The following is a 27,962-nucleotide window of genomic DNA, read 5'->3' on the forward strand; positions in this document are numbered from 1 at the left end:
TAAAATGACCACAAAAGAGACACAAAATATTTTGCAAAGAAAAAGTGTAATAAAAAAACCAAAATCGACCTCTACAATTGCAGCAGACCTTTTCAATTGTATGAAAGTTGAAAAGAATCTCCAAGGCACTCTCTTTTAACAGTTAAAACGCCTTTCTTTCTATGGCTTGGTCATGGTAAACCTTTGAGTACACCTACGCGTTTTGGCCTTCATCGGGGAAACAAAATGCGTTTTTAAGGTTTAACATGACCAACCATAGAAATAAAGGCTTTTTAACTTTGAAAAGAGAGTGCCTTGGAGATTCTTTTGAATAGAAATTGTTAGAGGTAAAGCGCTTCTCACAGACATTTTGTAGACCTTTTCAATTGTCTTTATAGAAAAATATATACACAATGTATGAGCCATGTTCACAGTCTTATACATTCAGATGCTGAAAAACATTGATGATTGTTCGTTCCTGGAGACACCTCTTTCTTGGCAAGAAAATGAGCTTATTCAGATTCCTGACATGGCTGAATATCATGTTCAGGCACAACCAACCAACCATTTTACCACATTTTATTACAGCTTAAAACTGCCATAATGTATACATTTTTATATCTGCTCCTGAGATAGGTGCCGACAACAGTCTTACGTCATTTTTACTGAGTGGAACTGCATTTTTAAATGCTCTTCTAAGAAAATACAAAAATGTGAGCACAAACAAACCTTTCCACCAGTAGTACATGCAAATGTGAGGTGACCCTGAACAAACCTTTCCACCAGTAGTACATGCAATCACTTAGCAAATCCTGAAACTATTGTTATTATTTAGAGTCAAACTTGACATCATCAAACTTGATTATCTTCCCATCACGTGTCACCACCTCCTTCTGCTCCCATTTTTCCACCTCACCGTTTCTCTGCTCAAAGCGCCGAAAAACCACCCTCCCTGTTGTTGGCAGGTTGCAGGGCAGGTCCTTGGCAGCCTCTTGGTAGAGCCTCATTTTTTGTAAATCCTGCACAATGTCAGTTCCACCTGTCGGGACAACAGCCTGAGCTTTATTTAGTGGTGATGGATCCCTGTTTAGTGGTGATGGATCCCTGTTGAAGGGTGATGGACCCTTGTTTAATGGTGATGGACCCTTGTTTAATGGTGATGGACCCTTGTTTAGTGGCGATGGATCCCTGTTGAACGGTGATGGGGCCCTGTTAAGTGGCGATGGATCCCTGTTGAACGGTGATGGGGCCCTGTTAAGTGGCGATGGATCCCTGTTGAACGGTGATGGGGCCCTGTTTAGTGGTGATGGATCCCTGTTGAACGGTGATGCAGCCCTGTTTAATGGTGATGGACCCTTGTTTAATGGTGATGGATCCCTGTTTAATGGTGATGGACCCCTGTTTAATGGCGATGGATCCCTGTTGAACGGTGATGGGGCCCTGTTTAGTGGCGATGGATCCCTGTTGAACGGTGATGGGGCCCCCCTCATTGGCGATGGATCTCTTTTCAATAATGGATCCCTGTTCACTGGTGATGGACTCCGGTTCCTGGCATTAATATTGGGTGAAGGAACCTTGAGGTGTTCTCTTTGAACAGGTGCATTGGTGACAATGCCTGCACCTCCTGCCCTTCGTATGTCACTGATGACACCCCCCATTGATGCCCTCAGAGAAGGGTTAGGGTCTACCATCCTACACACAGCGTGGCAGTAGGGCTGATCATGCAGAGTCTCTTTGATCTTGGCAGGACAGACGCTGGGTGTGTACAGCCGAATCCGGGCACAGAGCTCAGCAATGATCTTACCCATGGCCCATACATCTGATCGCTGGTCTCGCTGGCTGCACCTCCGCAGCACCTCAGGAGCTGAGTAGGCCTCATTCCCCATGTCCATGGCAGAGTTGAGACCATGTCGGAAGAACTTGGCTAGTCCCAGATCGATGATCACTGCTCTGTTTGTGTTATGTTCCACCTAGCAGACAAAATATTGTTGAGTTTAGAATACAAGTTCTCAGTTTTGAATAATATTCAACTAGACAGTAATTCTGCTTCTTCTTTCGCTTTGGTTCAGATTTCATGAAGAGTTTAAAGCCAGTTACTCAGTGAGGCTGCATTTACCCACATAAGGTAACATTAGCATGCTGACTTCTCATGATAATGCTAACATGCTAAGAGCAGAGGCTGATGGGATTGTCATTAGCCTGAGATGTATTGAGTGTTACGGCCCCAGCCTATGGCTGTGTCCTGTCTGTGTGTGTCTGCGTGGGTGTGTCTGCTGTGTGGGTGTGTTTACAGGCTGCTGATTGCGGACCGGCTGGAAGCGCCTGCGTATGGTTCCCTGATTGGCTGGCTGATATAAACCTCTGCCGTGGGCTGCCTCGCTCTCTCATTCATCCCAGGGACCTTCAACCTGCTGCACCTCTTTTGTTATGTTCTGCACCTGACAACATGCACCACACATGCTACATATCACTCAAACACCTGCACACACTACTGACGCTCACTCCCACACCCCATCGCACATTTCCTTTGTTGTCAACTCAATAAAATACATTGTATTTTGATTCATCGCGCTGCCTTGCCCTTTGTGTTGTTGCGGCCTCAGAGCCGGGCGTAACATGAGTCACAAAGAAATGATTGGTTTCATTATGTGGACCACAATTAAGTGGAATTAAAGCAGAAGTAAGTGATATATTTGTGTTAATATAAGTCTTAAATAGTTATATCTTCCGACAGCAATCACTCACATAGAGTGTTTGGTCTGAAACACGGGTCTGTCAGTCACTCTGCTCTGCTGTAAGCCGAGGAGAAAACATTTATCGTATCCTACAGTTTTTATCCAATGAGGAGAGAGAACGGCATGCAGGGCTGTGTGTGCAGCCAAGGGACGCCGTGAATGTGGCGACGTAGGGACGAGGACTGTTATGGTGCGTTCAAGGAAACTCGTATTTTTCCGACCGTGAAGTCGTACCAGTTCGATCTGGTACGAGTTCACCGGTCGGAAGTTACGAGTGGCCGTTATAGTGACTTTCACCGGTGAAACAGGTCGGAAAAACACGAGTGGGTTGCCTGGAACGCTACAAAGTCGTAAGTTGTGACTTGAAGCTGTAATTTACGATTTCAAAAGCCTGCCTGGAACGCAGCATTAGCGAAAACGACCGGACCACTTACTTCTGCTTTAAGAAGTGAAATTGGCATATGTAGCAAATTTCATGTGGACCCATAACAGAAGATATGCCATAGAAGAACCATTGGAAATCTGAACCAACTTTAGCTGTTGAGATACTTCAGTCTGAATCAAAGTGGTGGACTGACAGATCAGTGTTGCTAGCATCTCTAAAAGCTATGCAATGGACAAAACACAAGCAAATGCAGAAATAATCTTAAATGCATCAATAACACATCATTAATAACACATATATCCCCCCAAAAAACACATAATAATAGATGAAATTCAATAGAAACACTCAAAAAGTCATATGGCAGAATGTAGGAGAAACATCTGAGATATTGCATTCACAAGGCCGCAACCACATTTTGTAAGGTCACTGTGACCTTGACCTTTGACCACCAAAATTGGGTCTCTTCACCCTGAGTCCAAATGAATGTTTGTGCCAGATTTGAAGAAATTCCCTCAAGGTGTTATTGACATATCACACTTACAACAATAGGACATACAGACAACGTGACAGTAACACCATTGTGGCCTTAACAGTTGCCAGCACACCCGAGGAATAAAAACTGAAGAACATTAGGTACACACTCTTCAATTTGATTGATTTCATTCAGTATGATTCTAATATTGTCAATTCTGATTAGATTGATCTAGTAATAGCCATTTCCTATTTTTTTTAGCATCTCCATCATTGAATGTTCCTCAGGAACATCTGGGACATCTGTATTTGTGATGTGTTATTGTTTATGTGTAACTAGTCAAGCAGTTCCTCCTTAAATTGTTTCTGTATATGGTCAACTTGTGGGTTTTATCAAAGTCTCAATACGACAAAGTTTTGGCTAGTACACTGACGGTACAGGGTGGGCGCCTCTCCACTCACCATGATGTTTTCAGGCTTGAGGTCTTGGTGGACAATGTCTTTGGAGTGGAGGTGAAGCAGCCCCTCACACATGCCAATAATGATAGTTCCTCTATTAGCTGGAGTCAGCTGTGGAGATGAGAATTTGAGATCAAGTTCAACTAGATTAGCATCAAGTATCACCAACAGAAAATTCACAACAACTTCCTCAAAGAGTTGCACAACCCTTTTCCTTCAGGCCTAAGGTTCACTCATCAAGTGCAGGCATGAGGTGGTAATAATGACTAATGTTTAATGAGGAGGAAAGAAATGATCAGTGTGCACCCCAGAAACATTGGCCAAACCAATACATCTATTCCCAGTAACTCTGAGGAGTAGCCTGAGGTATAAACGACGCATGACATAATGACAGAAATGTATTCCAGGAAGCACAGCGAATGTTCACTGTAGACTACTCCTAAAAACAACTTTTATCATTAACTGAATTTGTGCATATTTAACACTTGTAGAACCTGGGACTGCTGTATAATAAATAAAGACAAGTTAATCTCATTTCATTCAACTAAGATTCATAATGAGACTTAAACTTATGCAGCATGTTTCTGGTTTGGCACTATTTCATAAAAAGTACGTGTGGATTTAATTTTTATCTGTACTTTATTCGGTAACACTTTACTTGAAGGTATCGTCATAAGAGTGACATGACACAGTCATGAACGTGTCATAAACATTATGTCAATGTCATAACGTTGTCATTAAGTGTCATTCGGTTAACCCTAACCCTGACCCTAACCCTACAAAAACCGAATGACACTTAATGACAACGTTATGACATTAACATAATGTTTATGACACGTTCATGACTGTGTCATGTAACTCTTATGACAGTGTCATGTCACTCTTATGACGACACCTTCAAGTAAAGTGTAACCCTTTATTCTTACATCATCTGCACTTTGTCTGGCCTACCTGTATTTTGGACTTTGATGCTTTGAAGATGGTGGTCTCCAGGTCCTCTCCAAAAATAAACTCGAGAGGAATGATCCATTTCCCATCTTTGAGATTGATGTTTCCCAGAAGCTTCACTATGTTGGGATGATTTGCCTTGCTGCAAAACAAAATACATTAAACAAAGTGACAGTGAAAGGACAGGTGAGCAACTTCTGTATGAATGTCAAGGTTTTCAGTCCCAATGCAGACATCATCAATTAAAAAAAAAAAAAGCAACAAACTTCAACTCAGATCTTGGTGAGTTCCATGGTTTCTTCAGCTAATCTTTATTGGTTTGCACAATGAAACATCTTAAAGGGGAGTTGGCAAAGTTTCCAAAGAAAGCTCTCCATGTCAACATTGGTTAAAGATTATAGCCCACAAATGACAGTTATTAAGTTTTACATTCAAGCTAGGCTACTGAATAAATATTGGACATCCTTATAGTGACAGTGAAATTATAAAGGGAAATGGGGGATTACCTACACTATTTATATCACTATCATCAGACAGTTTTCATGTTGTTTTCATATAATTCCTTTTACTTTTTTTTTGCTTTTTACTTCTCTAAAGCACATTCAGTGACCTCTGTGTATAATAATGTGCAACACAAATCAATTTCCCTTCCCTACATTATCTTTATCTGTTTATACACCAGCTTCCACTTGAAGGTGTCCACAGAGGAAGGAAGAACACAAGTATCTGCTCAGTATTTTAGAAACAGTTATGAAATAATATTTCATGAATGTTTATGAAATACTCTAATCATAATATAACACAATATAATGTTAACATTTACATATAAATGTACATATAAATATCATTTATATGTTAATAAGAGGGCTTACAGTAAAGGTAAAATGTCATCCATCATTTTAAAACATTTCTAACACATCAAATACTTTTTCCAAAATCTCAATTAAGTTCACCTTTCAAGTACACATGTTTGTTGTGGTGCAATAGATTACCATCAACTTTTCCTTTTGCATGAAACCCAGTGATCTTTAATGGAGTTGAACAATTCTATAGTTACCTCCCATTTTGTTTTCCTTTACTGTCAAATTGCATTTCCAATCACTATTTTACTCTTTCTGTCTTGTGATAGCATGTTATACAAATACATTTTTGTTTTTACTGGTATTACATAAACATGCTACTCTAAAATGTAGTTGCTTTGAGGCAATGATCGTACTTGGGAGAAAAGTTTCACCGACATGACACATTGGAAACTTGGGTGTTTTACCTAACCGCAATTGAAGTAATGACCTTCTCCTTCCTAGCACTTGGTTACTTTACTTACTTGTACACTTCACACTCTCTCTCTAGGTCCTTCCTGTTGATGAGCTGATGGGGCACCTTCTTTATAGCAGCCCATGTGTCATTGTACTTCTCCCTGTACACCTTCCCAAAACAGCCCTGAGCCAGAGTGCCGGTGGAGTACGCCATCTAGAAGACGTTGAGATGGGCATGAGAGTGAGTTCATATATTGTATAGCTTTTATACTGTACTTATGTTCAAGCTCAGACTAAACAATATCATTACGGCAGGATTGGACTAAATAGCACTTAGAATATACAGAAGTTTCTCAAAAAAAAAAAAAAGCCAGTTTGGTGAATACCATAATGTTTACTTATTGTTTGAGATTGTCAGTCATGCTGACTTGCACTTGTGGTCATCGTTTAAGTTGTGGTGGTGCTATTCCTTCAGTCAGTGTTTATCATCTTCCTCTTACAAGTACTGCTCCTGTTCCTGTTTTTGGTGGAGGCTGGTGTGATTTTTGGGGCTTTCCTCCTTGTCATTGTGCATAATGTTTGAGTGCTTCTGACTATCATGTTCTAGCAAATTCAGATTGGACTATTATGACTGTGCTCACGATTATAGGAAGGCAATTAAAGACATGACTCATGTCAAGCTAAATTCCAGTTGGCTTGGTGTTTCAGGTGAATTTTTCCAGCAATAAGTTATTTATAGTCACCAAAATGATTGAAAACCTCTGACAACTTCCAAACTGTGGAAAATATCATACTGATAAATAATAGAACAAGTCATTTATTTTTGTACCTCTTACCTCTTGAGCTACTTGTACTTTTCTTGAGTATTTACACTTACATACTTTATGCATTTTACTTTTTACACTGCTAGAAAAACTTCAGTAGAAAATGAAATGTGCATTGTTGTGGGTTCAACCACTTCACTTCGACAAGTACTTTGTAAACAGAAATCAGTAACAATGTCTAATATTTTAATGAAATACTTGCAGGAGCCACTCTGATGCTCTATGAGTATTTTAACTAAGTATTACCTGGCTAATGTACATCGTGTTTCTTATACTTCTGTGCTGAATTGTCAAATGTGTTTGAATCTCCTCGAAGCTTCTTTTCAGCATAACTGACTCTGTCAACACAACAGTCCATTAAAGCTAAGAAGCAATATGTGTAACAGGGTTAATATTAAATATAATTATATAAAATTGTAGTTGATTTGTTTGATATATTTTTATCTGTTTTTTTATTCATTCATTTTTTATTATTTTGTTTTATTTATTACCTGACGTTTTATTTTATTTATTTGTATTTTGTATTATTTTCTTTTGGGGCCCCCTGCCCCTGCATTCCTCCTTGGGCGGCCCCACCCCCATATATAAATGTAACCGTTGGTTTTGTTTTGGTCACTTCTCGTCTGGTCAGTTTGTTGAGAGGTGAGTTTTCTTTCTTTTCTGTGTCTGTTGGTGTTTTTATTTTGTCTCTTTTTTTATGTTTTTCCAATTTATATATACATTTGTCATGTTTCCTTTATAGGGGTTGGGGAGACGGAGCTGATTGTGTTTTGTTTTTGTTTCTTTCACTTGGTCAGGTATGTTTACTTTTTTTAACTGGTCACTTCTCGTCTGGTCAGTTTGTTGAGAGGGGTTGGGGAGACGGAGCTGATTGTGTTTTGTTTTTGTTTCTTTCACTTGGTCAGGAATAAAAGAAATAACCTCTAGGAGGACTGTGATTATTTGCACAACAACGCAGAGTACTCCACGAACCGGTTACACTTGGTGCCGTGACCCGTCGTATCTCCGGTCAGTGTCGTCTGATCCACCGGGTGCTGCTCCGGGCTCTCTCCCCTCCTCCCCTCCATGGTATCGACAGGAGCCAACGGCTGACAGCCAACGGTTCTGTATCACGATCCTCCTCCACGGTGTCAGCGGGGAGCTAACGGCTGACAGCCAACGGTCCTGTCTCGCGACCATCCTCCACGGTGTCGGCGGAGAGCTAACGGCTGACAGCCAACGGTCCTGTCTCGCGACCATCCTCCACGGTGTTAGCAGGGAGCTAACGGCTGACAGCCAACGGTCCTGTCTCGCGACCATCCTCCACGGTGTCAGCGGGGAGCTAACGGCTGTTAGCCAACGGTCCTGTCTCGCGACCATCCTCCACGGTGTCGGCGGAGAGCTAACGGCTGTTAGCCAACGGTCCTGTCTCGCGACCATCTTCCACGGTGTCGGCGGAGAGCAACGCTCGCTAGCTGCGGTCCGGTCTCGGGGCTTTCCTCCTCTCCTCTCTCGGTGTGGCGGCGGCGGTCCTGGCTCTCAGCTCTGCGGCTCCACGGCTCTGTTCCTCGGCGGTGGCAGGCAGTGATGCTCGGCAGCGGCTGCTGCTGATGAACCGGCTCTTCTCCGCGGTGTCTGGCGCAGGCTTCGCTCACCAGCTGACTTCGTTGACGCTCGGCTCTAGCCGGAGGTTTGTTGACCCCAGGGATTAAAGCCGCTATACGCGATGTTTGAAGTTAATCAGACTGTATGAACTCTCATTGGGAAACTGTTCAACATTTTCATCTGAGTTAGCTGATATTAAGTGAGGGTTGTATTTTTATTTACTCCTATTGAGCGAAGAAAAGGATAAAAAGGGAAAATTGTCTTTCTTTTTTTTGTAAAAAAAAAAAAAAAAAAGAAGTTTTATTGTCTTGTGTCTTGTGTGTATTGTCTGTGTTTGTTTTTTGTGTGAAAAAAAAGTTGTGTGTGTATTGTCCTTCCTGTGTTATTATTTTGTTTGGAAAAAAAAAAAAAATTCTTTTATTTTCTTTGCTACTTGGCTATAATGGCAGGGGAGGGCACTTTTAGGGTTCATACCAACTTTGGTCGTGGCATTGGTCATGGGCATGATGTCACACTGGGGAGGGGCCAGCAGATTGCTTCACTGTGTTTTGGCAGAGGTAGGTCCATGTCCCCCGGTGCTCTCAACTACGCACCTGATCAGTCCATTTTTGACCCGTCATTAGCTCCCACTGCTAGCTCCACGCCACTTACCCAGTCTGCCCCTGAGCCTACACAAGTCGTCCCCGTTGAGGCCCTTGGTACCTTAATCACAGATTTAGCCAAGAAAATAGGAGACACTATTTCAGCCAACCTTAGCACTATGCAGCAGCCCAATGCAGATCAGGTCCAGTCTTCCACGAGTCAGTTGTCCAGTGATGCTAGTTTGTCGCAGCTCAAGGTCCTTGTGCAGTCTGACGTCAAAGCACCACCTTACTTCAGAGGTGATCACACTGATTTGTTCTCTGTTCATGAATGGGAGGATATGATGAACTGTTACCTGAAAAGAGTGAAATGTGACACACCTGCTGAAATGTGTGATCTGATAATGTCGAGACTAACAGGTAGAGCCAGAGATGTGGTTAAAGTGTCCCTTCGCAGTTGTAGTGGACTGAGTGCATCTGACCTGCCTTTAGCTGTGTTTGACATATTAAAGCGTAACTTCAGCGAACTGTCATATTCTAACCTGCCCATGAGAGATTTCTACAGCACTATTCCTCGTGTCAGTGAGAGTGCTATGGATTACTGGATCCGCCTTAACAAATCCATTGATGCCGCTGATGAGTGCCTTCGTAGAAGAGGTAAGTCTGTTGAGGACCCCAGCACAGAGGTAGTCATGATGTTTATCAACCATTGCCCCGATCCAGGTCTTGCCATGTCTTTTCAACTGAAGGCTCCAGAGCAATGGACTGCAGCCGAGGTTCAGGAGCGTCTGGACAGCCATACAAGACGTGTGAGGACGGCAGCAGCCCAGACTCATCATGCAGTGGGTTTGTCAGCTTACAATCAGAGTCCAGTCACTGAGTCTTTTAACCCTCCCAGCTCCGGGTTGTCTCAGGGTGAGTCATCAGCATGTCAGTCAGGGCTCACACCTACATCTTTGCCTCCTCCACTCTTGGTCTGTAGTCATCTTGGGTCGGGCGAAATGGTGAATCCGCACAAACCCGCTTCTTTGAACCCACTATGTGCAAGTGCCTCTGACCCGCCCCCTGCTGCCGCTGTTCAGGCAGCTGCAGAGTCTGGCGTCCAGCAGGTCGTGGCCATGTTTGACAAAGTTCTGTCTCTTTGTAATGCTTCTCTTGCTACTAGCCAGAGGGTTACCAACTTTCAGCCAGTCAGCTATCAGCCCGCCCAGAGGCAGTTCAATCATCACCGTAATCAGCAGCGCTCAGGACCGTCTTCATGCAGAGTTTGCAGTTCAAGCGACCATTCAACCCAAGCTCACTGCAGAAAGTGCAGATTGTGCTACCATTGCTTTCTCCCTGGCCATATTAGACAGATGTGTCCACAGCTCTCCGGCTCCACAGCTGCAATGCCTCCTTCTCCTTCCCCGGCTGATTTAAACTAGGGCGCCTGTGTGTTGAGAGGGGTAGCATGGGCATTGCTGAGGAAACCCTCGCTGTTGATAGGGATGTGCAGTCAGTTTACGTGAATTGCTGTAGTAATCTTCCCAGTGACAATACAGTGATTGTTGTTGGTTCTCACAGAGTTGAAGTGGCTAGTGATTTGTTCTATGTTCCGGTTTCCGTTGGGGGTCAGACCACTTTGAAAGGTATGCTTGATTCTGGGAGTATGTCGTGCACGCTCAGTGCGGAGGGGGAGTCCAAGCTTAAAGCTGCGGGTGTTCTCTTGAGTCCTCTGTCTGTTCCTGAGAAAGTGGTCCTTGTTGGTTGTGGTGGTCTCACAACACAACCCAGTTGCATTTATGAGTTGGCTGTTGAGATTTTCAGTTCAAAATTCATTGTGCCTATTTTTCTTGTTCCAGGTCAGAGAGACGACCTCATCATTGGAAGTAATATCATCAGACCATTAGTACAGGGGCTGAGATCAGATGAGAAATACTGGGAGCTCATTCGTTCCAGGAACTCCGACCCTGAATGTGAACAGTTCTTGCAGTTACTCAGCTGTATTACCCGCTGGTCAGGTCCTGAACTACCTGAGAAAGTTGGCACTGTTAAGCTGCGGCAGGCTGTCACTCTTGCTCCCCAGCAGGAGTATTTGGTGTGGGGTAAATTGCCTGGTAATGCTCCTGTTTCACCGGGGAGCGCTGTCATAGTGGAGCCCACGTCTTCTCGTTCTGCTCCAAAGGACATCATTGTTGGTCGGGTTGTAGCACCTATGTGGGGCGACCGTTGGGTCCCTATGAAAATTCTTAATCCTACTATGAGCCCTGTCACACTGCGCAGGAATGCAAAGGTGGCAGATGTTTTTCCATGTGTTGCAGTGGAGGATCTTCCTATCTCCCAGGGTGTGAGTAGGCCTCAGTCTGGTCAGGTTCATGACTGTGCTTCCGCTTCAGACACTGCTTCTCCTCCCTCTCAGCAACTTAAAGCCTGCGGCTTGGCTGACATTGATCTTGAGGGCTGTGATGTGTCAAATGAATGGAAAGAAAGGCTGGCTGATCTTGTGCTTACTTACCAGGATGTGTTCTCCAAGGACAAGCTGGATTGTGGGGAGGCAAAGGATTTTGTCCATCGTATCCATCTTACTGATGATCGCCCTTTCCGGCTGCCTTATCGCCGTCTTCCTCCAGCACATTATCACAAACTGAGAGAGGCGCTGTCTGAGATGGAGATGAAAGGCATCATCAGTAAGTCTGTTAGTGAATATGCTTCACCACTGGTCCTGGTCTGGAAGAAGTCTGGGGATTTGAGGATCTGTACTGATTTCCGTTGGCTCAATGCCAAGACTGTCAAAGACGCACACCCGCTGCCCCACCAGGCTGATTGTCTTGCTGCTCTTGGGGGGAACGCCTTTTTCAGCACCATGGATCTTACATCGGGGTTTTACAACATCCCCCTCCATGAGTCTGACAGACGGTTCACAGCCTTTACAACACCCATGGGCCTTTATGAGTATAACCGGCTTCCCCAGGGCCTATGTAACAGTCCGGCAACCTTTATGCGGATGATGATCAGTGTCTTCGGTGATCTGAACTTTTCCAGCCTCCTTTGTTATTTGGATGACCTGCTTGTTTTTGCTCCTTCTGAGGAAGAGGCCCTGAAACGTCTTGACACCGTCTTTTCACGTCTCAGGGCTAACAACCTGAAGCTAGCACAGAAGAAGTGTCATTTTCTCAGGAAGTCCGTGAGGTTTCTTGGTCATGTGGTTGACAACAGTGGTGTTTCGGTTGACCAAGAGAAAGTGAAAGTGATCTCTGCTTTTCGGAAAGAAGATCTCATGAAGGACGATGGTTGCACTCCATCTCAGCGGAAAGTCAAGTCTTTTCTTGGCATGGTGCTTTATTACCAACACTTCATTCCTGGCTGCTCTTCCATCGCTAAGCCACTTTACGCTCTTACTGCTGGTCAGAAGAGAAAAACTAAAGGCTCCTTCGGCCGACGTAGAGCTGGAACTTTCCGTGAACTGACCTCAGAAGACTGGACTCCTGCTTGTGAGGCCGCTTTTGAAGGTCTGAAAAACTCGCTCCTCAACAGTGTGGTACTGTCACACCCAGACTTTGATAGACCTTTCATCCTTTCCACCGATGCGTCTCTTGATGGTCTAGGGGCTGTACTTTCACAAGTGCCGGCTGGCGAGGAGAGAGCGAGACCCGTTGCTTTTGCAAGCAAATCCCTCACTCGCAGTCAAGCTAATTATCCAGCTCACAGGCTGGAATTCTTAGCTCTGAAATGGGCTGTGTGCGAAAAGTTCAGTCATTGGCTCAAGGGTCATAAGTTCACTGTGTGGTCAGACAACAATCCACTCACATATATACTGACCAAACCGAAGCTTGATGCCTGTGAGCAGCGTTGGGTCTCTAAGCTGGCTCCATATTCCTTTGAAATCAAGCACATTCCTGGTCGCTTGAATGTAGTAGCGGATGCACTCAGCAGGGATCCTTTTGTGAGGCCTTTAAAGGAGAGGCTGTTGTGTGAACCTTACTCTGGGCTACTTGGTCAGGCTGAGGATGTCGACTGCGGCTGTGTGCAGGACACCTTCCGTCTTACCTGTCAACCTCTGTCCTTGGATAATTCTTCTCCTTCAGCTGCCTTTAATGGTTCTCTGTCTGAGGACGACGTCTCTTCTATCCTCTCCTCTTTGGATGACTGGGACTCTGCCCCTAGACAGCGAGCAGCCTCCCTTGCCGATCATCTGACCACTTTAACACCTTCAGGTCAGGATGTGCTTCCTTCTTTATCTCTCAGTGACCTTCAGTCTCATCAGCAGCGAGATTCAGTCATTTCCAGGGTTATTTACTATGTTGAGCGGAAGCGTAGGCCCTCCAGACGTGAACGCTACAATGAAAGTCAACTCACCATCAGACTCCTCAAACAATGGGAAAAACTGACACTCTTGAATGGCATCCTTTACAGGGTCACAAAGAACCCGTTGTCCAAGCATAAGCGGTTTCAGTTTGTTGTGCCCGATTCGTTGAAAGCTGATGCCCTGTGTGGTGTTCATGACCATGCTGGTCACCAGGGTCAGCCCCGCACACTTTCGTTGGCTCGCCAACGCTTTTTCTGGTATGATATGGAGAGATACGTGCGCGATTATGTGAGGTGTTGTCACAGGTGTGTTCTCAGCAAAACCCCTGAGCCGTCTGCTAGAGCCCCGCTGGAGAGCATTAAGACCACTGCTCCTTTGGAACTTGTATGTGTGGACTTTTGGTCAGCTGAGGGTAGTGATAACAAGTCTGTTGATGTTCTGGTGATCACTGATCATTTTACGAAGCTTGCACATGCGTTCCCCTGTCAGGATCAAACTGCCAAGAGAGTGGCAAAGAAACTGTGGGACAACTTTTTCTGTGTCTATGGCTTTCCTCAGCGCTTGCATTCTGACCAGGGAGCGAATTTTGAAAGTGAGCTGATTGCTGAACTCTTGAAGCTGTCAGGGGTTGAAAAGTCACATACATCACCATATCATCCAATGGGAAACGGTTGCACTGAACGGTTTAACCGCACCTTAGGCAACATGCTGAGATCTCTTCCTCCTCGGTCCAAACAGAAATGGCCGCAGATGATTCAGTCCATGACGTTTGTTTACAACTGCACTGTTCATGAGACCACAGGGTTTGCACCTTTCTATTTGATGTTTGGAAGGGTCCCCAGGCTGCCAGTCGACCTCATGTTTAAGAATGTGTTCCGTGACGTGACTGTGTGTGACTATGATGTGTATGTGAAGTCTCTTTTAGAAGATCTGCACTGTGCCATGGCTTTTGCTCAGGAAAACTGCACAGCTGAGCAGAAACATCAGTGTGATCAGTACAACAAACGGGTCAAAGGTCAGTCTCTGTCTGTCGGGGATCGGGTGCTGCTGGCGAACAAAGGTGTCACTGGGAAGCGCAAGCTTTCTGATAAGTGGAAGCCGTCCGTCTGTACTGTGGTTGCTGCAAAACCTGCTTTGCATATTTACCGTATCAGAGATCAGGACGGATGTGAGCGCGTTGTCCATCGAAATTTACTGCTCCAGGTCAACTTTTTGCCTTTGAATGACACTCATGACACTCATGATGATGTCGCTGTTCCACTGTCCACACCTGCCCGTAGTGTAGCTGATGTCCCTTCCCAATCTGGTTGGCATGATACTGAAACGGCTGCGTTGGACACTGCAGCTGCAGCAGCTGAACCGTCCCTGGCTGGTTCCCTCTTAAACGTAAGTGAATGGGAAAACGGCCGCACCGCTTCATGGGTGCACGAGCAGTCCTCTATTGACGACCCCCCTGCCCAGGACAGTCTGTTGGCCCCTCCCCCTCTGGCCTCCCTGGCCCCAGCCGCTCCCACTGGTGTCATAGACCCCCCACCTGCTAGTGTCCTAGACCAACCTCAAGTTTTTTCTGCTCCCCTGCCATGTCCACCTCCTGCCAGTTCAGGTTCTTTTCTGAGACGTAATGTAGAAGATGGACTCACCTCACGGTTTGGCAGAGTAATCAGACCTGTGTGTCGTCTCATTGAGTCCATGACACAGCTTGAGACCTTGTTAGGATTTGAGCAAAATTCTAATGCTGTTATTAATGTGTGATATGTGAGGTTCATTAACATATGTGAGGTTAATTTGTACAAAAGTCATATATATTGTACTCTTTATTCTTGGTCTCTCTTTATATTGATGTGATTACCACCAATTTGATAACCTTTTATTTTTTTTTATGGTCTTGGAAACACATTTTTGGCCTGTTTGTGTGGTGTATAAGGCACTTCATTTTGTCTGTGGAGTAATTTGAGCTTTTGCTAGGCGCCGAGCGAACCTCTTATTCTCCTATCCTTTCCATGGGAAGCTTATGTTGCTGAGTGTATGTTTATATATTTAGGCCTGTTTTTGTATGTGTTATTTTTGATATGCTACTAAGAATTTTATATAATTCTAGGGGGGTGAGTGTAACAGGGTTAATATTAAATATAATTATATAAAATTGTAGTTGATTTTTTTAAATATATTTTTATCTGTTTTTTTATTCATTCATTTTTTATTATTTTGTTTTATTTATTACCTGACGTTTTATTTTATTTATTTGTATTTTGTATTATTTTCTTTTGGGGCCCCCTGCCCCTGCATTCCTCCCTGGGCGGCCCCACCCCCATATATAAATGTAACCGTTGGTTTTGTTTTGGTCACTTCTCGTCTGGTCAGTTTGTTGAGAGGTGAGTTTTCTTTCTTTTCTGTGTCTGTTGGTGTTTTTATTTTGTCTCTTTTTTTATGTTTTTCCAATTTATATATACATTTGTCATGTTTCCTTTATAGGGGTTGGGGAGACGGAGCTGATTGTGTTTTGTTTTTGTTTCTTTCAACTGGTCAGGTATGTTTACTTTTTTTAACTGGTCACTTCTCGTCTGGTCAGTTTGTTGAGAGGGGTTGGGGAGACGGAGCTGATTGTGTTTTGTTTTTGTTTCTTTCAACTGGTCAGGAATAAAAGAAATAACCTCTAGGAGGACTGTGATTATTTGCACAACAACGCAGAGTACTCCACGAACCGGTTACACTTGGTGCCGTGACCCGTCGTATCTCCGGTCAGTGTCGTCTGATCCACCGGGTGCTGCTCCGGGCTCTCTCCCCTCCTCCCCTCCATGGTATCGACAGGAGCCAACGGCTGACAGCCAACGGTCCTGTATCACGATCCTCCTCCACGGTGTTACCAGGGAGCTAACGGCTGACAGCCAACGGTCCTGTCTCGCGACCATCCTCCACGGTGTCAGCGGGGAGCTAACGGCTGACAGCCAACGGTCCTGTCTCGCGACCATCCTCCATGGTGTCAGCGGGGAGCTAACGGCTGTTAGCCAACGGTCCTGTCTCGCGACCATCCTCCACGGTGTCGGCGGAGAGCAACGCTCGCTAGCTGCGGTCCGGTCTCGGGGCTTTCCTCCTCTCCTCTCTCGGTGTGGCGGCGGCGGTCCTGGCTCTCAGCTCTGCGGCTCCACGGCTCTGTTCCTCGGCGGTGGCAGGCAGTGATGCTCGGCAGCGGCTGCTGCTGATGAACCGGCTCTTCTCCGCGGTGTCTGGCGCAGGCTTCGCTCACCAGCTGACTTCGTTGACGCTCGGCTCTAGCCGGAGGTTTGTTGACCCCAGGGATTAAAGCCGATATACGCGATGTTTGAAGTTAATCAGACTGTATGAACTCTCATTGGGAAACTGTTCAACATTTTCATCTGAGTTAGCTGATATTAAGTGAGGGTTGTATTTTTATTTACTCCTATTGAGCGAAGAAAAGGATAAAAAGGGAAAATTGTCTTTCTTTTTTTTTGTAAAAAAAAAAAAAAAAAAAAAAAAAAAATTGTCTTGTGTCTTGTGTGTATTGTCTGTGTTTGTTTTTTGTGTGAAAAAAAAAAAAAAAGTTGTGTGTGTATTGTCCTTCCTGTGTTATTATTTTGTTTGGAAAAAAAAAATTCTTTTATTTTCTTTGCTACTTGGCTATAATGGCAGGGGAGGGCACTTTTAGGGTTCATACCAACTTTGGTCGTGGCGTTGGTCATGGGCATGATGTCACACTGGGGAGGGGCCAGCAGATTGCTTCACTGTGTTTTGGCAGAGGTAGGTCCATGTCCCCCGGTGCTCTCAACTACGCACCTGATCAGTCCATTTTTGACCCGTCATTAGCTCCCACTGCTAGCTCCACGCCACTTACCCAGTCTGCCCCTGAGCCTACACAAGTCGTCCCCGTTGAGGCCCTTGGTACCTTAATCACAGATTTAGCCAAGAAAATAGGAGACACTATTTCAGCCAACCTTAGCACTATGCAGCAGCCCAATGCAGATCAGGTCCAGTCTTCCACGAGTCAGTTGTCCAGTGATGCTAGTTTGTCGCAGCTCAAGGTCCTTGTGCAGTCTGACGTCAAAGCACCACCTTACTTCAGAGGTGATCACACTGATTTGTTCTCTGTTCATGAATGGAAGGATATGATGAACTGTTACCTGAAAAGAGTGAAATGTGACACACCTGCTGAAATGTGTGATCTGATAATGTCGAGACTAACAGGTAGAGCCAGAGATGTGGTTAAAGTGTCCCTTCGCAGTTGTAGTGGACTGAGTGCATCTGACCTGCCTTTAGCTGTGTTTGACATATTAAAGCGTAACTTCAGCGAACTGTCATATTCTAACCTGCCCATGAGAGATTTCTACAGCACTATTCCTCGTGTCAGTGAGAGTGCTATGGATTACTGGATCCGCCTTAACAAATCCATTGATGCCGCTGATGAGTGCCTTCGTAGAAGAGGTAAGTCTGTTGAGGACCCCAGCACAGAGGTAGTCATGATGTTTATCAACCATTGCCCCGATCCAGGTCTTGCCATGTCTTTTCAACTGAAGGCTCCAGAGCAATGGACTGCAGCCGAGGTTCAGGAGCGTCTGGACAGCCATACAAGACGTGTGAGGACGGCAGCAGCCCAGACTCATCATGCAGTGGGTTTGTCAGCTTACAATCAGAGTCCAGTCACTGAGTCTTTTAACCCTCCCAGCTCCGGGTTGTCTCAGGGTGAGTCATCACAGGGTGTCCGCGGGGTTTTAAAAAGTATTAAAAAGTGATAAATCAAAAAAGCAAAATTTAATGGCCTTAAAAAGTGATAAATTTGGTCCAAAGGTATTAATTTTAAAGAATAGGTATTATTTTTTTTTCTTTTGGACAATGACTGGTTTTATTTTGATGAAATAGGCGTAATAAAATAAATAAAGCATTACTTGCTTGCGCCGCTACTTCAAAAAAAATAGGAATGATATTTACGTCATATCAATTCATTGTATTCATTGGCCGCTAGAAATCTAAAATCATCTTCGCGCGCATAGTTGTCAGGCGGATAGAAGTGCTAGTGAATCTCTTCGGATTTTAGCGTGTGGCAAAACGTCTCGAATATGGGAAAATGCAAGTTTGCAGAAGACTTAAATTGAGATGACAGGCGCCTTGATGTAGCCTATGTGTGTGTCAATGTAGATGCACGTCACGCGCCGCACATCCGATGTGCTCTTTTTTCATGCACTCGCGGCTCACAGCTCCATGAACCTTCTACTGCCAGCCCGATGTTTAGTCGGACCGGGTCCGGGTCTGCTCCGTTTGAAAGGGCAGGAAGCCCCGAAGCGCTACAGATACAGACACCTGCAGCAGCTGCAGCTTCTACTGAGAGCTGAGGTCAGATGAGTGAGTGCACGTGAGACACAGACCGGCGGTGCAGATGTGCGGACATTGTTGAAACTTTTCACACTGATGTAAAAAAAAAACATATATATGGCCTACCACTGTGTTCTGTGACGGTAGAGACAGAACCAGGTATTTATTTTAGTGAGGTGAGTTGGGTGAGGGAGGGAGGTGAGGAAGGAAGACGGAGCGAGGCAAACTGGGTGAGGGAGGGAGGTGGAGTGAGGTGAGTGAGTGAGGGGGGGCAGGTGAGGGTGGGATCAGGGGAGAGAGGCTGGTGATTGAGAAAGGCATGATAAGATATTTTATTTTTGATCAAATGTTCCTGATGACTTATGGATGATGCCCTGTTGTGCAACCGAGTCTCCTGGGTAATGGTAATGATGTAAGTAAGTGTTGGATGATAAAATCTATGTACATGTCATAAAATCTTTCTGATTGATTCATACCTGCAAACTAGTCACCTTTCGGCTATAATCGCCGTTTTTCTGGTCAACTGGGTCGTTTACGTGAATCGTGCAGAACCGGGGAGTTTTTCAAAGGGGGGGGGGGGGGGGGGGGAGTGATAGAGTCTTGATAAACATATCGGACAGCTTTTATTTTGAAACGACACGCGGGAAGTTATCTGATGTATCGGTGGAACGCAGAAAACTATGATGACAGGCGCCTTGGATAAGCGTGTGTGTGTGCATCGGGGCCATTCAGCTGTAGCGTCTTTTGCTCACATACTTTCAATGTGGGCGCGAGTTATGCACGCGGCGCACCGCACATTCGCCGTGCTTGTTTTTTCATGCACGTCCGCGGCACACAGCTCCATACCTGCTTCTACCGCTGGTGTTCTGTCAGACCGGTTCTGCTCCGTTTGAAAGGCGAAGGAAGAACGTATGTGGAAAGACGTGATACACACTCATTTTATGTGCTGTGATTTTCAACCCCCAGGCTACATACAATGCTGTGAAAAAGTATTTTCCCCTTCCTGATTTCTTACTCAAACTTGTTATTAGTCATCAAACAACTTTTAATAGCCTAGACAAAGATGACCGAAGTACGGTAAATATAAAATGCACTTTTTAAATTATGATTTCATTTATTAAGGGGAAAAAAGCTATGCAAACCTACCTGATCCTATGTGAAAAAGTAATTGCCCCCTCTTGTTAAATCATGAACTAACTTTGATAAACCTTTTTATTTTTTTTGGAAAGCTGGTTCAATTTCACTCTTCACATCCAGGCTCCAGTGATCCATGGTGAGAGCCTTTATCCACTAATGGAGAAAGCTTGGAACAGTGGTGAAAACCTTCCCAAGATGGCTGCCCCATCAAAATATTATACAAATAAATAAAAACATTGTGTGACAAATCTGCAAAAAAGTAAGAAATCAGGAAGGGGGCAAATACTTTTTCACAGCACTGTATTTAATGGAGGGGGGACAATACCTGATATTCTCAGCTGTAAACAGTAGGCTAAATATAATCATAGAAAGCTGAAAGCCACAGGTCATGTGGTCATCCAAACTGATGCATAATCTTTAGTCAAATAATGTGAACATTTTCTGCAGCTGACCCCACCTGATTGAGGTGTACTTATTCTCTCAAAGCTGTCTTTTTAATGAGAGATTTGCTCTCTGTTTAACTGGGAACGCTCCAAAGAGCATAACTTGCATATTAAAATCACAAAAATTTTCTCCCGGGGGGGGGGGGGGGGGGTTGGTTTGGTTTTTCGGACCTTGTCACCCTTTTTACTCTCTGGAGTTTGCAGGTCTGTTGGTGCAACTCGATGTCGTGGTGGTATTAAAAAAAATCTGAAGGTAGTGAAAAAAGGTATTAAATGGTAGTAAATTGACTCAAAGATTTGCGTATATACCCTGCATCAGCATGTCAGTCAGGGCTCACACCTACATCTTTGCCTCCTCCACTCTTGGTCTGTAGTCATCTTGGGTCGGGCGAAATGGTGAATCCGCACAAACCCGCTTCTTTGAACCCACTATGTGCAAGTGCCTCTGACCCGCCCCCTGCTGCCGCTGTTCAGCCAGCTGCAGAGTCTGGCGTCCAGCAGGTCGTGGCCATGTTTGACAAAGTTCTGTCTCTTTGTAACGCTTCTCTTGCTACTAGCCAGAGGGTTGCCAACTTTCAGCCAGTCAGCTATCAGCCCGCCCAGAGGCAGTTCAATCATCACCGTAATCAGCAGCGCTCAGGACCGTCTTCATGCAGAGTTTGCAGTTCAAGCGACCATTCAACCCAAGCTCACTGCAGAAAGTGCAGATTGTGCTACCATTGCTTTCTCCCTGGCCATACTAGACAGATGTGTCCACAGCTCTCCGGCTCCACAGCTGCAATGCCTCCTTCTCCTTCCCCGGCTGATTTAAACTAGAGCGCCTGTGTGTTGAGAGGGGTAGCATGGGCATTGCTGGTGAAACCCTCGCTGTTGATAGGGATGTGCAGTCAGTTTACGTGAATTGCTGTAGTAATCTTCCCAGTGACAATACAGTGATTGTTGTTGGTTCTCACAGAGTTGAAGTGGCTAGTGATTTGTTCTATGTTCCGGTTTCTGTTGGGGGTCAGACCACTTTGAAAGGTATGCTTGATTCTGGGAGTATGTCGTGCACGCTCAGTGCGGAGGGGGAGTCCAAGCTTAAAGCTGCGGGTGTTCTCTTGAGTCCTCTGTCTGTTCCTGAGAAAGTGGTCCTTGTTGGTTGTGGTGGTCTCACAACACAACCCAGTTGCATTTATGAGTTGGCTGTTGAGATTTTCAGTTCAAAATTCATTGTGCCTATTTTTCTTGTTCCAGGTCAGAGAGACGACCTCATCATTGGAAGTAATATCATCAGACCATTAATACAGGGGCTGAGATCAGATGAGAAATACTGGGAGCTCATTCGTTCCAGGAACTCCGACCCTGAATGTGAACAGTTCTTGCAGTTACTCAGCTGTATTACCCGCTGGTCAGGTCCTGAACTACCTGAGAAAGTTGGCACTGTTAAGCTGCGGCAGGCTGTCACTCTTGCTCCCCAGCAGGAGTATTTGGTGTGGGGTAAATTGCCTGGTAATGCTCCTGTTTCACCGGGGAGCGCTGTCATAGTGGAGCCCACGTCTTCTCGTTCTGCTCCAAAGGAAATCATTGTTGGTCGGGTTGTAGCACCTATGTGGGGCGACCGTTGGGTCCCTATGAAAATTCTTAATCCTACTATGAGCCCTGTCACACTGCGCAGGAATGCAAAGGTGGCAGATGTTTTTCCATGTGTTGCAGTGGAGGATCTTCCTATCTCCCAGGGTGTGAGTAGGCCTCAGTCTGGTCAGGTTCATGACTGTGCTTCCGCTTCAGACACTGCTTCTCCTCCCTCTCAGCAACTTAAAGCCTGTGGCTTGGCTGACATTGATCTTGAGGGCTGTGATGTGTCAAATGAATGGAAAGAAAGGCTGGCTGATCTTGTGCTTACTTACCAGGATGTGTTCTCCAAGGACAAGCTGGATTGTGGGGAGGCAAAGGATTTTGTCCATCGTATCCATCTTACTGATGATCGCCCTTTCCGGCTGCCTTATCGCCGTCTTCCTCCAGCACATTATCACAAACTGAGAGAGGCGCTGTCTGAGATGGAGATGAAAGGCATCATCAGTAAGTCTGTTAGTGAATATGCCTCACCACTGGTCCTGGTCTGGAAGAAGTCTGGAGATTTGAGGATCTGTACTGATTTCCGTTGGCTCAATGCCAAGACTGTCAAAGACGCACACCCGCTGCCCCACCAGGCTGATTGTCTTGCTGCTCTTGGGGGGAACGCCTTTTTCAGCACCATGGATCTTACATCAGGGTTTTACAACATCCCCCTCCATGAGTCTGACAGACGGTTCACAGCCTTTACAACACCCATGGGCCTTTATGAGTATAACCGGCTTCCCCAGGGCCTATGTAACAGTCCGGCAACCTTTATGCGGATGATGATCAGTGTCTTCGGTGATCTGAACTTTTCCAGCCTCCTTTGTTATTTGGATGACCTGCTTGTTTTTGCTCCTTCTGAGGAAGAGGCCCTGAAACGTCTTGACACCGTCTTTTCACGTCTCAGGGCTAACAACCTGAAGCTAGCACAGAAGAAGTGTCATTTTCTCAGGAAGTCCGTGAGGTTTCTTGGTCATGTGGTTGACAACAGTGGTGTTTCGGTTGACCAAGAGAAAGTGAAAGTGATCTCTGCTTTTCGGAAAGAAGATCTCATGAAGGACGATGGTTGCACTCCATCTCAGCGGAAAGTCAAGTCTTTTCTTGGCATGGTGCTTTATTACCAACACTTCATTCCTGGCTGCTCTTCCATCGCTAAGCCACTTTACGCTCTTACTGCTGGTCAGAAGAGAAAAACTAAAGGCTCCTTCGGCCGACGTAGAGCTGGAACTTTCCGTGAACTGACCTCAGAAGACTGGACTCCTGCTTGTGAGGCCGCTTTCGAAGGTCTGAAAAACTCGCTCCTCAACAGTGTGGTACTGTCACACCCAGACTTTGATAGACCTTTCGTCCTTTCCACCGATGCGTCTCTTGATGGTCTAGGGGCTGTACTTTCACAAGTGCCGGCTGGCGAGGAGAGAGCGAGACCCGTTGCTTTTGCTAGCAAATCCCTCACTCGCAGTCAAGCTAATTATCCAGCTCACAGGCTGGAATTCTTAGCTCTGAAATGGGCTGTGTGCGAAAAGTTCAGTCATTGGCTCAAGGGTCATAAGTTCACTGTGTGGTCAGACAACAATCCACTCACATATATACTGACCAAACCGAAGCTTGATGCCTGTGAGCAGCGTTGGGTCTCTAAGCTGGCTCCATATTCCTTTGAAATCAAGCACATTCCTGGTCGCTTGAATGTAGTAGCGGATGCACTCAGCAGGGATCCTTTTGTGAGGCCTTTAAAGGAGAGGCTGTTGTGTGAACCTTACTCTGGGCTACTTGGTCAGGCTGAGGATGTCGACTGCGGCTGTGTGCAGGACACCTTCCGTCTTACCTGTCAACCTCTGTCCTTGGATAATTCTTCTCCTTCAGCTGCCTTTAATGGTTCTCTGTCTGAGGACGACGTCTCTTCTATCCTCTCCTCTTTGGATGACTGGGACTCTGCCCCTAGACAGCGAGCAGCCTCCCTTGCCGATCATCTGACCACTTTAACACCTTCAGGTCAGGATGTGCTTCCTTCTTTATCTCTCAGTGACCTTCAGTCTCATCAGCAGCGAGATTCAGTCATTTCCAGGGTTATTTACTACGTTGAGCGGAAGCGTAGGCCCTCCAGACGTGAACGCTGCAATGAAAGTCAACTCACCATCAGACTCCTCAAACAATGGGAAAAACTGACACTCTTGAATGGCATCCTTTACAGGGTCACAAAGAACCCGTTGTCCAAGCATAAGCGGTTTCAGTTTGTTGTGCCCGATTCGTTGAAAGCTGACGCCCTGTGTGGTGTTCATGACCATGCTGGTCACCAGGGTCAGCCCCGCACACTTTCGTTGGCTCGCCAACGCTTTTTCTGGTATGATATGGAGAGATACGTGCGTGATTATGTGAGGTGTTGTCACAGGTGTGTTCTCAGCAAAACCCCTGAGCCGTCTGCTAGAGCCCCGCTGGAGAGCATTAAGACCACTGCTCCTTTGGAACTTGTATGTGTGGACTTTTGGTCAGCTGAGGGTAGTGATAACAAGTCTGTTGATGTTCTGGTGATCACTGATCATTTTACGAAGCTTGCACATGCGTTCCCCTGTCAGGATCAGACTGCCAAGAGAGTGGCAAAGAAACTGTGGGACAACTTTTTCTGTGTCTATGGCTTTCCTCAGCGCTTGCATTCTGACCAGGGAGCGAATTTTGAAAGTGAGCTGATTGCTGAACTCTTGAAGCTGTCAGGGGTTGAAAAGTCACATACATCACCATATCATCCAATGGGAAACGGTTGCACTGAACGGTTTAACCGCACCTTAGGCAACATGCTGAGATCTCTTCCTCCTCGGTCCAAACAGAAATGGCCGCAGATGATTCAGTCCATGACGTTTGTTTACAACTGCACTGTTCATGAGACCACAGGGTTTGCACCTTTCTATTTGATGTTTGGAAGGGTCCCCAGGCTGCCAGTCGACCTCATGTTTAAGAATGTGTTCCGTGACGTGACTGTGTGTGACTATGATGTGTATGTGAAGTCTCTTTTAGAAGATCTGCACTGTGCGATGGCTTTTGCTCAGGAAAACTGCACAGCTGAGCAGAAACATCAGTGTGATCAGTACAACAAACGGGTCAAAGGTCAGTCTCTGTCTGTCGGGGATCGGGTGCTGCTGGCGAACAAAGGTGTCACTGGGAAGCGCAAGCTTTCTGATAAGTGGAAGCCGTCCGTCTGTACTGTGGTTGCTGCAAAACCTGCTTTGCATATTTACCGTATCAGAGATCAGGACGGATGTGAGCGCGTTGTCCATCGAAATTTACTGCTCCAGGTCAACTTTTTGCCTTTGAATGACACTCATGACACTCATGATGATGTCGCTGTTCCACTGTCCACACCTGCCCGTAGTGTAGCTGATGTCCCTTCCCAATCTGGTTGGCATGATACTGAAACGGCTGCGTTGGACACTGCAGCTGCAGCAGCTGAACCGTCCCTGGCTGGTTCCCTCTTAAACGTAAGTGAATGGGAAAACGGCCGCACCGCTTCATGGGTGCACGAGCAGTCCTCTATTGACGACCCCCCTGCCCAGGACAGTCTGTTGGCCCCTCCCCCCCTGGCCTCCCTGGCCCCAGCCGCTCCCACTGGTGTCATAGACCCCCCACCTGCTAGTGTCCTAGACCAACCTCAAGTTTTTTCTGCTCCCCTGCCGTGTCCACCTCCTGCCAGTTCAGGTTCTTTTCTGAGACGTAATGTAGAAGATGGACTCACCTCACGGTTTGGCAGAGTAATCAGACCTGTGTGTCGTCTCATTGAGTCCATGACACAGCTTGAGACCTTGTTAGGATTTGAGCAAAATTCTAATGCTGTTATTAATGTGTGATATGTGAGGTTCATTAACATATGTGAGGTCAATTTGTACAAAAGTGATATATATTGTAATCTTTATTCTTGGTCTCTCTTTATATTGATGTGATTACCACCAATTTGATAACCTTTTATTTTTTTTATGGTCTTGGAAACACATTTTTGGCCTGTTCGTGTGGTGTATAAGGCACTTCATTTTGTCTGTGGAGTAATTTGAGCTTTTGCTAGGCGCCGAGCGAACCTCTTATTCTCCTATCCTTTCCATGGGAAGCTTATGTTGCTGAGTGTATGTTTGGATATTTAGGCCTGTTTTTGTATGTGTTATTTTTGATATGCTACTAAGAATTTTATATAATTCTAGGGGGGTGAGTGTAACAGGGTTAATATTAAATATAATTATATAAAATTGTAGTTGATTTGTTTGATATATTTTTATCTGTTTTTTTATTCATTCATTTTTTATTATTTTGTTTTATTTATTACCTGACGTTTTATTTTATTTATTTGTATTTTGTATTATTTTCTTTTGGGGCCCCCTGCCCCTGCATTCCTCCTTGGGCGGCCCCACCCCCATATATAAATGTAACCGTTGGTTTTGTTTTGGTCACTTCTCGTCTGGTCAGTTTGTTGAGAGGTGAGTTTTCTTTCTTTTCTGTGTCTGTTGGTGTTTTTATTTTGTCTCTTTTTTTATGTTTTTCCAATTTATATATACATTTGTCATGTTTCCTTTATAGGGGTTGGGGAGACGGAGCTGATTGTGTTTTGTTTTTGTTTCTTTCACTTGGTCAGGTATGTTTACTTTTTTTAACTGGTCACTTCTCGTCTGGTCAGTTTGTTGAGAGGGGTTGGGGAGACGGAGCTGATTGTGTTTTGTTTTTGTTTCTTTCACTTGGTCAGGAATAAAAGAAATAACCTCTAGGAGGACTGTGATTATTTGCACAACAACGCAGAGTACTCCACGAACCGGTTACATATGTTCACATGAGCAGGAATAATTATTCCCGGGAAGGGAGTGTCGCTTCAGTCTCACTCTACTGGGTAACAGTAGGAATGCAGACCCTTTACAATCCAACTGATCTGCCATTTTACACACTTAATTTGAGTCACAGAATGGTGATTCAGGCGTTTGGAACCAGGATATCCTGAAACTTCAAGTAACCACCACATAGCTGACAGGAATAAATAATACAAACAAGCTGCTGTGTGTACAGTGACCATGTAAATCAACCATAGCTCTACCTGTTGTGTAATAACAGCCCTTGGTGCTGATCTAAACAGACACGATTATCATCTGAAGAACAGAAGACTGACTTCCAGTCAGCATTCTGCAATATTTTTTTCCCACACAGACCTAGAGCTGTGTGTTGTATAACTGGATATTAGCTGACAAACTGGTAAATCCACAGGACATAACAAGTTGGTCTTTGCATTCACTGGACTGTGAAATCAAGTAGGCTACTTAAAAACATTAATCACACTTTAATTTCATTGGTTAATAGTATAAAAACAAATAGGCTAGTTACAGTATCCAAGATAATGCAGACACGTAACATGTTAGCAAACCCAGTCCGTTCAATAAAGGTGCTTATAATTGTGCTATAATTATGACCTCAAAGGGCTGTAAAAAATCGACATGATCTACTGCCAAAATAAAAGGCTTACTAGTTCAAAACAGAAATAAAGAGTGAAAAGGTTAATGGTAATTCTAATACTACATTATTTTAGAGCTGTGTGGATTAAACTGGATAAAAATGGAGAAATAGTCCTGAGGTGTCACAAAACTCTCCTCAGAAGCTTACCTTAGCGCTGTAGAGGGCGGCTGTGTCAGGTCTGAACATGAGTTAACATAGTTGTCTCTCTTATAGCCTACCTGTTCCACGCCTTTTTGCATGTGGTCTATTTCCTTGCACAAAAGAGGTCAAGAATGAGAAACATGACATAAGATAGTGTGTCGTAGAACCAATAAGAATAGGGAATGTCTGCTAAACAGGAGGACACGTGACTGCATGAGTTCCTCAGAAAGCATTAATGCTGCAGATTAGAGGAGGTATTCCCTGGCACATAAGGCCCCTCTGTGTGCATTAGCAAACACCACAAATGTTTATTGATAGTGAAATATCTCCCCAATGGCCATTTGAAT

General features: G+C 45.0%; 1 protein-coding gene across 1 annotated transcript; it reads right to left on the minus strand.

Moving 5' to 3' along the window:
- Nucleotides 1–357: 357 nt before the first annotated feature.
- LOC146972271 (uncharacterized) lies at nucleotides 358–27,726 on the minus strand. The gene is made up of 5 exons (XM_085802302.1): nucleotides 27,622–27,726; nucleotides 6,302–6,447; nucleotides 4,981–5,119; nucleotides 4,033–4,140; nucleotides 358–1,949 (listed from the first exon to the last, which is right to left on the minus strand). Exons 1-5 carry the CDS (start codon nucleotides 27,658–27,660, stop codon nucleotides 807–809), a joined length of 1,575 nt encoding a protein of 524 aa, XP_085658428.1. The 5' UTR covers nucleotides 27,661–27,726; the 3' UTR covers nucleotides 358–806.
- Nucleotides 27,727–27,962: the final 236 nt, after the last annotated feature.

Source organism: Trachurus japonicus, chromosome 16 (genome assembly GCF_045865225.1).
Source record: "Trachurus japonicus isolate A0001 chromosome 16, Traja_1.0".
NCBI classification, from domain to species: domain Eukaryota; kingdom Metazoa; phylum Chordata; class Actinopteri; order Carangiformes; family Carangidae; genus Trachurus; species Trachurus japonicus.

Coding starts and splice junctions, on each gene's coding strand:
- LOC146972271 (XM_085802302.1), bottom strand. CDS start 27,660: ATGTTCAGACCTGACACAGCCGCCCTCTACAGCGCTAAG. Junction 5,120..6,301: donor AGAGAGTGTGAAGTGTACAA/GTAAGTAAAGTA, acceptor TTTGTTTTGCAG/CAAGGCAAATCATCCCAACA. Junction 4,141..4,980: donor CATCAAAGTCCAAAATACAG/GTAGGCCAGACA, acceptor TCATCTCCACAG/CTGACTCCAGCTAATAGAGG.